We start from the raw sequence: 15,096 nt of genomic DNA, 5'->3' as shown, positions 1-15,096 counted from the left end.
TAGTCTTGTCGTAACAAACATTTTTGGGAAGTAGGAGGAATAGAATTTAGGATCCTCTTGATCTTTCTGATAATACAGAAGGATGATGATGTTAAAGCGTTCACCTGACTAGGAAAGGAGTTTATTATCTACAATCACTCCCAGATTTTTAGTGTCAATCTACCTAGGTAAGCAGCCCAACTCTTCCAGGCACCAACTCTGGAACCAGAAAGAGGGATCATTTCCAGACTGCACCACCTCTGTTTTATTGGAATTCAGTTTTAGGCAGTTACTGCTCATCCAGGTGCTGACCGCTGTCATACAGTCATGAAATTTTTTCCGATGGTACTTGGCTGATTTGCAACCGCCACTACAATCTGAGTATCGTCAGCGTATGAAGTTAGAGCAAAGCTGAACGATTTAATTATGGGTGACAGTACGTCAACATAACCATTAAATAGAGTAGGGCTGATGGGAGAACCCTGGAGGACTCCACACGGAAGATGAAAAAGTTCTGACTTGAAAAGTTCTAAGGCTACAAATTGCTTCCTATCTTCTAGGAAGTATCTCATACAATTGAGTGCTGGCCCCTGAACACCTGATGGCTGCTAATCGTTCCACCAAGACTGTGTGGTGGACTTTAATAGAACCCTATGTGATAATGCGGACCTTTGCTCCCCTAGGCAGGGGACGCTCACCCAAACAGCCTTGGCGGACTTCACCCTCGCTCTGGGCCTTGCAAAGAACACATAATCCTGGGTCATGGGGCTATACTTTTCCATTGGGTGCCCACAGTAGCCAGTCTCAGATAGACTCTTCACGCAGGCCAACAATATGTCCTGCTTCTGTGATGTTCAACATATGACAAGAGGAATTTCAGCCAACTCCCCAATATGGACAATTTATAGTTCTGATAGCTCCCAAACTTGACGCACCATATTCGTTAAGCCCCTGGAGCCTTAAGATCCAGAAGGTCCGGGGGGGTTTACCCCAAACCACTAAGCACTATTTTGCAGAAAACAAGTTATTGGGGAGCTCTGCGCAAATACAATTGTCTATAAATAAAGAGAATAGGGCTACAATAGACAAACTGGAACGGGACCGCACTGTACTAAAGAAAAAGCTAGCATTGAGCGCGACGGAGACAATACACACCATTTGAAACTCAAACAGCGAGAATATAGTGACGAAGGCTGCTAAGATTAGATATAAAACAGTTCAACATTGGATTTATGAAGTAGGTGATAAAGCAGGGAAATTTCTAGCATGGTTGGATAAGCGTGAGAGAGCTAGCCACTGGATAGCTGACATTTGTGCGGCGGACAGGGAACATCAAAGCATTCCCCAAGAGATAGCGGAAGTCTTTGCGGACTATTATGCCCATCTCCACTCCCCTGCTAATCCCAACACGATTACTGACTTGTGAATTACTAGCGAACTTAACTCTCACTGCACTCTCAGCGGATGACCAATCCATTCTAGAGAAGGAACTTATGAAGGACGGGATAGAACTGCCATTGGTAACATTCAATTGGGGAGGCGATGAGACCGAACGGCCTCCTAATTGAGTTTTACAAATTCATTTCTACTGATGTCACTCCCCATCTGTTATGAATGTGTGAAAAAAGCTGCACAATGAGTACTCCCTGGCAGATCAAATATTAGCATCCATTGTAGTACTGCATAAACCATGTAAAACACAGGATCAATGCGCCATCTATAGGTCAATTTGACTTCTTTATGCAGAGGCAAAGTTCTTGGCAAAGCTTCTGTCATCCAGACTGTTACGGATAATAACCAAATTAGTACATCTTGACCAATCGGGCTTCATGCAGGCAGAAAAACTGCTCTTAATCTGCAGCGTCTACATGGAGTGCTGGGTCGCCCAGATAAAATTCAAGACAACGCTGTGGTTATGTCACTGGATGCATGCATGGCCTTCGACATAATGGAATGGCCATACCTTTTCCCTGTGCTGGAGCACATGGGCTTTGGCTGTAAGTTCCTGTCTTGGCTGACAGTTCTATATTCAGAGCATGAGGTGCATGTAGTGGTAAATTGTCGGACATCCTGAATCCTCCCTTTGCTGCAGGGAACCAGGCAGTACTACCCGCTCTCACCACTTATTTTTGCTCTGATCCTTGAACCATTGCGGGCCTGGGTATGGATGCATCTGTTGATACGGGGCCAGAGATGGGCAGAGTGAGGAAGACAAAATATCCATTTATGCTGATGATATTTTGCTATACTTAGCCACGCAGCGTTTCTCCATTAATAGAATACATCACATATTTACTCAATTTGGTGCACACACCATTAATTGGTCTAAGTCTGCAATATTTGTCCTTTACAGAAAGAGCCTGCCCTGCCATGTGATTGTGAAGCACATATAGAGCCGGAGGGATTCCAAAGCCTCAGCATCCAGGTTACTGTGGGTTCCATGCTATTTTAGATGCAAAACATACATAGCCCCTTACAAAGATTAAAACGTGATGTCCAACACTGGAGAACACTGCCACTTTCACTCTTGGGTAGAGCGTCCCTCTTCAAAATGATGGCACTACCGCTTTTCTTATATGTACAATATAATACACCATTCTCAGTCCCCCGCACCATACTCTTAAAAAAAAAAAAAAGAGAGTGTGAGGTCCATGCTTTACTGTGAGATGATAAGGCCCCTCGTATTGCTTTGACAAAAAGGACTAAAGGTTGGTACGATGGTGGAATTGCCTTGCCGGACATATATAAATATTTTTGGCCGGCACAACTTGTAGGAAGCTGGCTCTGTAAATACTATACCAAAGTAAGGTATAGTGTGCACAGAGTCCAGGGAGTCCCCAGAGGTGTAGCAGAGGCTAAATTAGATAAGTACTAACAACTCTCTTTGTGGTAGTGTGGGTGAGCAGTTAGGCCTATCAGGAGGGTGTGTTAAGCATTCATTGTACTCACTCAATGAAGGACTGATTAAACTCAACCAGAGACAGAATCCAGAACAATTGGGTAAGTATAAAAAAAGGTATATTTATGTTTTATTTCTAGAACCAAGCAGGACTTGACACAGGTAGGTAAAATGTACATGCATGTGTAAAACTCTACAAGGTAATGAAACTGGGAATGGGATTGCAAATCGTTACAGGTTTGTATATGCTTTAAAACAGTTTAAATTACACAGTTATTACTTTTGATTACTTTTCAGTTCCGTGTGGAACATCGACTACTCAGGTGGCATGGCTAGATACCCCACTGTGGATCCTAGAATACAAGGTAAGACTTTTTCAGGTTTTCAATATACTTTTCTTTTCATACAAAAAGTTCAGCGCAACAAAATATTTTTAAGAACAAACTGGTAACATTGGTTCCTATGGGAGAGAAAGGATAAACGCCTTACGAGTGAGAAATTTGGGGATTAGGACCAAAGTTCCCTAAGGTCCATTTGGGCACTTGAGTTGCACCACCAGCGGCACTGGGGCGAGTACACCCCCTATTACGCTACGCTCCAGTGGGATGGGGGCATGAGCCTTTTCCTAATTGGTTGGGTCCCCTCATCTCCATGGAGGGGACTGAGATGTGTGCTTCAACTCGCTTCCCCCACCTGAGGCGTGGAGTTGGAATAGGTGGGCACACCTCTCCTGCTCGGTTGTCCTGCAGATTCTCCCGCCCAAAGTGGGGCACAGCAAAAGGCAGGGACAGCTTCCAAAGGCGGCAGGCCTTTGAAGCTTCCCCTCACTTGGATCTAGCCCATCCTGGAGGAGGAGGCATGACACCTCAGTCCAGGATGGCCTTAATTTCTGGGACCAGAGAACGGAGGCTCTCTACCCAGGGGTGCAGAAACCAGTCTTGCGGTGGCAAATGGCAGGTAGCCATTTAGGAACCACACCGGGACTGGTCATTTTTAAGGGGGAATTTCTAAGTTGCCCTATGTGTACATTTTACATCAGAGTGGGTTTAATGTGCTGAGAAGTTTGCTACCAAACTTCCCAGTGTTCAGTAAAGCCACTATGGAGCTGTGGAGTTCGTAATGACCAACTCCCAGACCACTGCACTTACAATGTCTAAGAATGGGCTTAGACACTGTCGGGGTACAGTGCTCATGCAACTGGACCCTTACCTGTGGTCTAGTACACCCTGCTAGAGGGCTGGCTTACCTAGGCCCCACAGGCAGTGGATTGAAGGCATGGCACACTGGGAAGTGTGCCATGTCGACTATGAACAATAGTTACTTACCTGTAATCTTTGGTTCTCCAGTATTGATGTCTTTCATAAATTCACATGCCTGAATCATTCTCCGTCGTCGGAGCGGGAGTCCCACGGTACATAAAAAAGCAATAATTAAGCACATAATAACCAAAAACCTTGGTAGCATGAAACCAGGAAGTAAAGTAGCCCAAAGCTACAAGGAAAAAAGTTCGACATCTATGACTATCATAGTCATTATACATAACTCAAACTGCAGCCAATCAGGCGACCGCACTCACCAGAATGTTCTCCTCAGAGGCTCAGGCTCTCAGATTTTCTCGCACAAGAGTGTAACCAAGAGATAAGAGAATAAACTAGCCTCTGAGGGGAGGTGGGCAGGTTGCATGTGAACCTATGAAAGACACCAATACTGGAGAACCACAGATTACAGGTAAGTAACTATTGTTCTTCTCCAGTATTGGGGTGTCTTTCATAGATTCACATCCCTGAATCAGAGTAGATAGCAGTACCCAAATAATGCTTGGAAGATGCTTTTCGTAACATAAACATGTGTATAGAAAACATATGCAATAACATAATAAGAATGCTATAATTCTGCATAAAGACATGCAAGCTTGCAACCATAGGGCAATGCTATATTAGGCATGATAGTAAGCGTCTGAGAAGCAGTACAGAGGAGGAGGGAAGAACAGAGGCTCGCCTTATTTGAAAAGATTGCAGAGAACTGCTTGTCCCACTGACGCATCAGCACTGCTGGCAGCGTCCAAACAGTAGTGCTTGATAAAAGTGTGTCTGCTGAACCAAGTTGCTGCTCTGCAGATTTGTTGTAGAGAAACACCAGCAAAGAGAGCAGTAGAGGAAGAGACGGCCCTCGTAAAGTGTGTTCTTGGAGTTGCTTGCAAAGGTCTTCCAGCTTGTTGATGGCAGAAGTCAATAGCAGCAGAAATCCAACGAGCTATGGTCTGTTTTGACACTGCATGTCCTTGCCGTATTTTTCAGTAGGCAACCAATTATTGATCTGTTTTACGAATGGTAGAGGTCCTTTGTAAATAGAACTTGAGACATCTTCTGATGTCAAGGGTATGCAACGTCTTTCCGCAGGGGATTGCGTATTAGGAAAGAATGTCTTTAAAATGACTGGTTCGTTGAGGTGAAAGTCAGAAGGCACCTTCAGCATAAAACTGGGATTCGTGCGTAGCACCACAGAATTGGAAGTGAACTGCAGAAAAGGTGAATTTATGGTGAAAGCTTGAAGGTCACTGACTTCTAGTTGAAGTCAAGGCCAGTAGTAGAGACACCTTCTAGGATAGAAATTTGAAATCCACTCTATGAATAGGCTCAAAGGGGTGCAGCATGAGCTGCGCTAGTACCACATTGAGATGCCAGGATGGAGGACGACGGACAGGAGGAAACATTCGAAATAGCCCTTTAAAGAATTGTTGTATTATCCTTGTCGAGTAGAGAGAATTGAACCATCTTGTCGGAACCTTGAAATGGCCGCCAAAAACACCTTTAAAGGTGTAACATCTGCTCAGGTGTTGCGTGAATCGGGTGAATAGTGGCTGATTGACACCATATGCAGAATCTTTTCCATTTAAGTCTGTATGGCTTTATCGTGGCAGGCGCTCGAGCATTAGCCAGAACTTCCTTGCAATCCGCAGGGTTATTTAGATGAGCGAATTCAAGGTGCTCAGGCGCCAGGCTGCTAATTTCAGAGAGGCAGGGTCCGGGTGTCAAATTTGACAGCTCTGAATCGACAGGAGGTTCGGTATTGGTCGAAACTAAATGGGATCGCATTCTGATAGGAGGAGAAGTTCGGTGAACCAGAACTGGTGAGGCCACCTGGGGGCAATGAGAATTAGGCGACAAGGTTCTCTCTTCATTTTCCAGAGAACTCTGGGAACCAATGGTATCGGAGGAAAAGCGTAAGCATATATTTGCGAGGGGAAGCCAGCTTGCAAAGAAACAGCATTTGCTGTTCTGGTTGGTCGCAAAGAGGCCTAGATCGGGATGACCCCACTCCTGAAAAACTCGATCCACTGTCGGCTGATGTAGGTCCCATTCATGAGTGGATACCGTGGTCCTGCTGAGGGAATCAGCCAGGACATTGGAAACTCCCAGTATGCGAACTGCTGAAAGATTGATCCTGTGCCGTATTGCCCAGTCCCAGATTTCTTGGGGTTGGTGAGAGAGAAGAGCAGATCTTGTGCCTCCCTGTTTGTTCAAGTAATGCATACTTGTAGTATTGTCTGTCCGGATCAGTACTGTGGCTCCTAGAATGACTGTTTGAAATGATCTTAGAAGATAGCTTGTAGTTCCAGCAGGTTGATATGCCACTTCCGTTGTTGAGGGCTCCATTTTCCGCTGACCGTCAGCCCTGGAAGATGTGCTCCCCAACCCTCGAGGGACGCATCTGTGGTGATTGTAAAATTTGGCGCTTCTTGTAGGAATACACATCCCTTGTCCACATTCCTTTTCTGAGTCCACCAGAGGAAGGCTTCTCGCATCAGAGGAGTGACCTTAACAAGATTGTCGAACGATCCTGAAACTTGTAACCAATGGTGGTTCAGTTCTTCTTGTAGGGGCCTCATCCTGAGGCGGCAGTTGGGTATTAAGGGGATGCAAGAAGAGATCATTCCTAAAAAGGACTTTAACTGGTGGACTGAAAAGGACTTTTTTGATCTTAACTTGTGAGCCAGTTTGCAAATTTTTTGTTGCCTTTCGTTTGAGACAAAGGCCTGAGTTAGTTGTGTGTCCAATATTGCCCCTAAAAACGTTTGTTTTTGCAAAGGAATCAGATGGGACTTGTCGAGGTTGATAGAGACCCCGCGGCTGAAATAGGGACAGACATCTCTGGACCTGGGTGTCTGTGTCCGAAAAAGAATTCGCCTAGATAAGCCAGTCGTCTAAATAAGAAAATATTTGAATCACTTCCAGACGGTGGAGCGCCGCCACTGGTGCTAGAATCTTCGTAAACACCCGGGGTGCCGACAGTAGTCCGAAGGGAAGGACTTTGAACTGGAAGTCCCAGCCAGCCACTCTGAACCGCAAGCAATTTCTGTGTCTGGGAAGGATCGGAACATCGAAGTACGCATCTTGAAGATCGAGGGTGGCCAGGTGATCCACTGCCGACAGAAGTTGAAGGATTTCTTGAAGCGTCAACATACGAAAAGACCATTTCCATAGGTATTTGTTGAGGGAGGGAAGATCGAGAATGGGACGCCATTCCCCCGATTTTTTCATTATCAGGAAAAATCTTGAATAAAATCCTGTTCCTCTCTGTAACTGAGGGACTCTCTCGATTGCTCTTTTTTGTATCATCAGATTTATCTGGGAAAACAGCTCCCTGAGATGAGCTGGAGGTGGGCATTTTGGGGGAAAAGTTGGAGGAAACTTTTCGAATTCTAGAGCATGGCCTCTGGCCACGATGTCGAAGACCCACTTGTCCGATGTTATTGAGGACCAGTTTGAGTAAAATTGGGAGATTCTTCCTCCAACCTCTTACACGAGACTGCGGCAGAAGCGGGTGCAGTTCTCATTGTTTCTTAATTGAATCACTTCCGCGGTAGGAAGGCTTCCTTTTATTTTGTGAATAGGCAGTGTTACGTTGTCCATATGACTGCTGTCTTTGTGATTGGTATCGTTGATTTCCTTGATACGATTGATAAGATTTCAGTTGGCTGTAGCTCCCTCGATTGGAGAACGATCCACGTCCTTTCGCAACCCGAAAGGGCGGCTTACGAAATTGAAAAGTACCGAGAGATCTGGCCGTCTCGGTGTCCTTCTTGATGGTTTGTAGGGCTTCTTCTACGTGTTGGTCGAACAATGCCTCGCCATCAAATGGCATGTCAGTTACCATTTGGTTCAGATGCTCCGTCCATCACCACCCCCTTTGTACCACTTTGTTCGCCATAAGTTGGCAGGGTATGCTCAGACGTGAGTCCCTTGCTTACTTTGCCACTGGATTCAAGCAAGCCGGGCTGAAGACGGCTGAAATGCCAGAAACCGGTCCTCGGAAGCTTGTTTCCGGTCCAGGGAAGGCATGGCTTGGCAGTTCGGGCTGGACTGTTTCCATGAGGCACAGGGTCAGAATGATTTGCATATGGCCATATCTGAACTGGGGTGGCAGAGTGGGCTAAAGAACGGTGATGGATTAAACCCAGATCTGTTGACTGGGTGCGAGTGTTTGATTGGTTCAGATGCTCCGTCCATCACCACCCCCTTTTGTACCACTTTGTTCGCCATAAGTTGGCAGGGCATGCTCAGACGCGAGTCCCTTGCTCACTTTGCCACTGGATTCAAGCAAGCCGGGCTGAAGACGGCTGAAATGCCAGTAACCGGTCCTCGGAAGCTTGTTTCCGGTCCAGGGAAGGCATGGCTTGGCAGTTCGGGCTGGACTGTTCCCATGAGGCACAGGGTCAGACTGATTTGCATATGGCCATATCTGTACTGGGGTGGCAGAGTGGGCTAAAGAACGGTGATGGATTAAACCCAGATCTGTTGACTGGGTGTGAGTGTTTGATTGTTTCAGATGCTCCGTCCATCACCACCCCCTTTTGTACCACTTTGTTCGCCATAAGTTGGCAGGGCATGCTCAGACGTGAGTCCCTTGCTCACTTTGCCACTGGATTCAAGCAAGCCGGGCTGAAGACGGCTGAAATGCCAGAAACCGGTCCTCGGAAGCTTGTTTCCGGTCCAGGGAAGGCATGGCTTGGCAGTTCAGGCTGGACTGTTCCCATGAGGCACAGGGTCAGACTGATTTGCATATGGCCATGTCTGAACTGGGGTGGCAGAGTGGGCTAAAAAACGGTGATGGATTAAACCCAGATCTGTTGACTGGGTGTGAGTGTTTGATTGGTTCAGATGCTCCGTCCATCACCACCCCCTTTTGTACCACTTTGTTCGCCATAAGTTGGCAGGGTATGCTCAGACGTGAGTCCCTTGCTCACTTTGCCACTGGATTCAAGCAAGCCGGGCTGAAGACGGCTGAAATGCCAGAAATCGGTCCTCGGAAGCTTGTGTCCGGTCCAGGGAAGGCATGGCTTGGCAGTTCGGTTTGGACTGTTCCCATGAGGCACAGGGTCAGACTGATTTGCATATGGCCATATCTGAACTGGGGTGGCAGAGTGGGCTAAAGAACGGTGATGGATTAAACCCAGATCTGTTGACTGTGTGTGTGTTTGATTGGTTCAGATGCTCCGTCCATCACCACCCCCTTTTGTACCACTATGTCAGTTACCATTGCCTGAACCTCCTGGCGAAAAATTGTAGCCTTCAACCAGCCTTGCCTCCGCAGAATGCAGCCCCCGCTAGCTGTCTGAAACATGTGGATGCGACATCCACAGCCGAATCTATAATCTCCGCAGAGATACGTTCCCCTTCCTGTAAGATCTTTAGAGCTCCAGCTTTTGAAGGTTCTGGTAACATGTTGACATATGGTGAGATGTCCGACCACATTTGTCGGTCGTACCGACCCAAGATGGCTAGTGAATTAGCCGCACCGACTGTTGTCGCTGGCATGGTGGAGACTCTTTTTCCAATTTGAGTCTAACCGTCTGCCATCTCTGTCAGGTGGGGTTGTGATCGGAGAAGAAGGATTCGTCTTTGAGCATCTTGTACAATTACATAGTCAGCCTTCGGGTGACCTATGAAGCATACCGGTGAATTGTCTGGCGCTTTATACTTCTTGTCCAGCCGGGGCAAAACTGGAGGGATAGACGCAGGAGTTGTCAATACCTTGAATCCCTCATTCCAGATAAAATCTATAATGGGAATTGTCAGTATCTGCCTACTTGGCTGATCCTTAAAATCTTACAGGAAGCATTCATCTTTCTTCGTTTCCATGGTAGGAAGGAATATTTGAGTTGCCCTTTCCATGAGGAGGTGGAAGCCTCCGATATCCGCCGGAGGAGAATCAGTGGGAACTGGAGTTGAAGGAGATGGAGTTTGGATTTGGAACTCGTCCCACTCCGACACTTCACCTTCCTCTCGTTCATCATCCGATGAATTTGCATCAGGAGAATAATGCGATGGTACCAGCGAAGGCGGTCTAGGAGACCTGAATGCTGAGGTGGAAGCTTAAGGAACAGGTGTCGGTGGAACGCCTGATCTGGAACATCATCCCTGGATGCATCAGGATCACCCCAAAGCGGTTATAATTTAGGTAAGAGTTGAAGACTGACCTCTTTAAAGACTGAAGCTGTAGATAAAACTGCTGAGTCAAACCAATACCATAGAAAATGTACCAGGTAAGTTGTCTATGATGAAGCATGCCATATAGAACTATGTAGATGAAAGTCAGTTTAAAAAAACACAGGAGTTTGGCTCTCCAAATAGCGAGGCCCCTTTGTTTACATTGAGGTTAATTCTAATTATACGACATTAACCTTTACCTTCTCCGCTTAACCAAGTTGCTTCTTAGAAGCTTGCAAGTAATCTAAGTCTGCAAACAAGCACTGCACAAATGATAAATTCATTATCCCAAAAACAATAAAAAAAACTAAAAATCAAGAAAACGTACCCATTGGTTTGCTGGCAATAGGGCTGGAACACCAGCAGGAGGTGCACAGTTGCCAGCGAAGGGATCCTGCTTGGGTATAAGTGAATAGCTTCCTTTATCATTCATTCCAGGGTGGAGAAATCTACAGTCCATTCCCCATGTGCAGTTCCCTAGAAAATAAAGATACCTAAATTAGGGTAACATTAGGCTTTCAACAAGACTCCAGAGCTTTTGCTTAGCCTTCAACAAAAGGAAGAGCTACTTTCCTGTAAGAGTAATGTTGCCGCCACAATTTATTTATTAGCTCTATAATATCATGCAAAGCACCTCAAATGTTTGTGTAAGTCTTTTTTGTGACTTATTTGTTTCAATTTGAGCTGCAATTATATTTCCTTCGTCCTGCAGCCCCAATGCCATCTTTGATTCCATTCTGCAGCAGAAGGAATTGGAAGAGGATGTAGCCTTACGGCTATAGTGGTCGACCGCAAAGCTGGGGAACCGTGTTCGAGTTTCAGCAACGACGCTCAACATCCTGTGATTCTGGGCAAATAACTTCATGTCCCAGTGCCTAACAAAAAGGAATGTGTCCATCCGCAACGAAAATGGTGCTCATGCAAATCGCTCGGATACCGGATATCTTCGGGTCTAGTTTGCGCTATATTAAAACTTTTAAAAAATCAAAAAAGGAATGAGTGGCATGGTTGATTACTTTATAATGAATGAGAGAGCCTGCAACTCCAGATAACACGCTTAAGCAGGAGAGCTAGTAAGGAATTAAACCAAATTTACCATCAGCATGGTACATTCTTTACAACTGTATAATGGAAAATGAAGTAGTAAAGCAGAAAGAGATATTATACTTATTCATATGGTGCTAAAACTGCACTGAGGCAACCAAGTTGGGTGCTTCAGAATGTTGTTGCTAATTTCTCATGAGGGGAGAAGGACTTTTCTACCATTGTTTTCTTAAAGCCACCAGATTTGCTTCAGTTTAGAGATCATGGGGGGTTTGCTCAGGTAAGGAGCTTAGGTGAAAAATAATGTTGGGGTGTGGCTTTCTTATTGCCCAGGACATATTGTTTGGAATCAATGGCAACAAGTTTTCAAGTTTATTTTGTCCACTGGACAAGAAGGCCAATCCAACGCTGCACAAAACGATTCTGCCATTTTATAGTACCACAGAATGGATCTGTAAAACAGGATTGTCTTCCACTAAGGAAAGTTTAGTATCCCAAGGTTCAAGTTGTTCAATGGGTATATAGGATTAAATAAAGGAAAACCATTATTATTAATTAGGGTAGCACTCACAATATTCAGATTTTATAAGTGGTAGTGGCTTAAGAATAAAAATGTGTGCACAGGTCAAAAAGAAACAATTTGAGGATATTTAGAATGATCCCAAAATGCCACCGGATTATATACAAATACACATATAAGCAGGACAGTAGGATTGACAGTGGTTTGCTTTTGGAATATAATATGCACACAAAAATTGCAACTTGAAAAAAAGGTTTTGCTAAACGATTGAGAAAGTTTAAATACAGAGGTATCATTTGGCAAAAAGTGCTTCATGCATACCAATATTTAAATAAAGATGAGAAGATGAATAATGACTGTAAAATCATTATGGGTAACAAATACATTATGTGCCCAATTCTAAAAGAAAGATAGAAAAGTTCACTCGCCTGTATAAACTGGAGCAGATTCAAGACTTTTAGCAATTTATGAGAGTTTGCAGAAGTATGACTGAAAATGGTACTTCTTAAAAACATTTGAATTCCATGAGCAAATGTAAACAAGTACATTACTGCAGGTGAAAATATGCTCAACAATTGCAAATTAATTTTCTTTACATCTCCCTTTTTCCTCATTACATAAAAAGTTGTACTCCTGCTTTTGTCAGGAGTATATTTCCAACCCATACTAGAGTAGGCAGAGATTTGATCGGAATTGGTGAATAACCGTAAACATTAGCTTGTGCAGGGGGGTGACAGACCCCTCACTTAAGCAGCTTAAGCGGGGCTGCCAGCACGTTCCATGGACAGTTGTTTATGGGCCCTCTCATCTGACTGCAGATCGGATGATAACGTGCTCACAAATAAAACGGTTATGCAATAAATTACAGAGGGGTGTGGCAGGTGGACAGACAGGCCCAGAAAAGGAAAGAGAAAGAACAAGCATTGGCAAACCCAATAGGACACGGCCCCGGCGAACGACACTCAGCGGATGCAGAGTTCCTACATCCGCTGTTCTCCGGAAGATGTCCTCCTGTGGGGTAAGTATTCGATCAGTCTGCAAGTGGGGGTTATTGCATTGATCCTGATACCAGTCCCTCATCTGGGCGATGGTGCTCCCACGGCATCCTCACTTCTTCAGTGGGGGCTGCACATCTGGTTGCAGTTCTTGATGCTTCCTGTTACCGGTGATCCCCTTCGTCATACAGGGTCACTGTATCCTCAAAGTACACGGGTAGTGGTACCGCCTGACCTAGATGGTCGTGAGCCATTTCCACACAAGGCTACAGCCCTTACCGCACAGCAGTCTTTTCACATTGGCACCTCCAGGCATACAGGGACGCCGGTTCACCTCTATGCACGGGCTCCAGCCCGATCAGCGCAGCCCAACACACAGGAGCCCTCATCTGGCCCACAGGGTCTTTCTTGTAAACGGGCAACGACCTGATCCATGCACAGCCCTCTCCTCACACCTAATAACAATCCCCAGCACAGGTTAAGTTTTAGACACAAGAATGACAGCAGTAGCAATAGTAAGTCAAAACGAATGTACAACAGAAATCACAATAGGTTTTTTGTTTCTTTATTTCTTTTCATCCGTTTCCCTTTAAACTGATCTTAGTCAGCCAACACGTACACTCGAGGTAACGCTATTTGGCATAGGAGAGTTCTGATATGAATGAACACGAGGACTAACCATAATAATTGGTGATCAATATACGAAGAGATTGAGAGTTACCGCAATAACTATTTACCTACGCCGGAGGATCGTGTGGCTAGGAATTATCATCACACACAAAATGGTTTAAAACAAGAGACATTAGAGCCTTGGAAAAGTTGCGGGTGTATACCTTCTGGTGCGACGAAACACGAAAATCCTCAGAAAAGCAGTCTGTCACAGTAGGAGCGACTACAAGGCAGATAGCCAGACAATACATGCCATGGGAGTGACTTTAGTTTACACCCGAGTATCAGCCGCAGTGACGTGTATCAAAATATTATCTGAGGGCCCCAGCCCTATCCTTTATGATTCTCTTTTCGCCCCATCTTCTTCCAGAGATGTGCCCACGCCCCTTCGTTGTGACTTTTCACTGAATCAAAGAGTGCCCTTTGAAAAGTACAAAGGAAGCCTGATTATCCACTCTCCAGTGTTTGTCTCACTCCGCTCACATGAATGCAGCGATACACAAATCTGTACAGGCGGGATTTCCCTGCCTCCTCTCTATATTTAACCATGCAGGTCTGGGTCTCCCAAAGTGAAACCCAGGGCCCTCCATGTGTTGTACCACAGACAGGTACAATACACCAGTGCATGTATACAACTCACACACACTGCACAGCACTGTATCATTTATATACTGTGCCACTCAAAGGCACACATACACCCGGCACAAGCACTAACCATGAACATACTGCTCAGCACTGCATCATCCCTTTAATGTACCCTTCCCAGGCACACATACACACAGGTGTAGTTGGACCACGCCTGAGCTGTGCAGCACTTCACAACAAACAGTTTAAGGCCAGGGCGAGTTAAACACACAGCAGCGGAAAATTAGTAAGTCTGTAGGCCCCAACTCCAGTGGCACAGGTTAACAAGCATTTGCAATGCAATAGGTCTCGCATTAGGAACGTTTGAGCTATTGGTCTTGTAAATGAATTTTTTTTATTTATGTGTTGGATTTGAAAATTACGAAATTAATAGCTTGCCAATACTTTTAACTTTTGCAAATGTGACACCTAAACCATTTGTAATGCAACATGTTTTGTATTTACGTGACTTAGATGTATTGATATTACGAATAACAATGGCTTTTAATTTTTTTTAAATAATTAATACTTAAATAAGTTATTGTTATTTATAATGGCAATAGCTTAAACTTTTGTAAATAACTTTTGTGAAGATTATGTTCAGTGTATTTTATTGTGACGTAAATCCAAGAACAGAAGTGAAATATTAACATTTTTTGGTGACATTTGTTATAAAGCTTGAATCATTAAGAGAACATACTTGAACCAGTTGTTGTTGAATGGTTGCACCGATTGATACTGTGGTGGCGCTGAGTGATGTTATGGTGGCGCATAGTGATGTTGTGGTGCCCCTGAGTGATGCTGTGGTGCCCCTGAGTGATGCTGTGGTGCCCCTGAGTGATGCTGTGGTGGTGGGCTAGATAGAGTGAGGGCGAT

The 15,096-nt window shown here is 45.0% G+C and overlaps 1 protein-coding gene across 1 annotated transcript in view; it reads right to left on the bottom strand.

Moving 5' to 3' along the window:
• Positions 1–15,096, bottom strand: part of ZC3H18 (zinc finger CCCH-type containing 18) — a 529,005-nt gene that overhangs the window by 397,221 nt on the left and 116,688 nt on the right. Inside the window, exon 4 of the mRNA XM_078670778.1 lies at positions 10,697–10,845. Coding sequence (XP_078526904.1) covers positions 10,697–10,845 — 149 coding nt within the window. The remainder of the gene's footprint in view (positions 1–10,696; positions 10,846–15,096) is intronic.

The sequence above is a fragment of the Lissotriton helveticus genome, chromosome 12 (genome assembly GCF_964261635.1).
Source record: "Lissotriton helveticus chromosome 12, aLisHel1.1, whole genome shotgun sequence".
Classification (NCBI taxonomy): Eukaryota; Metazoa; Chordata; class Amphibia; order Caudata; family Salamandridae; genus Lissotriton; species Lissotriton helveticus.
Note: the sequence above shows the minus strand (reverse complement) of the source record. Positions and strands in the feature narration are given on the sequence as shown.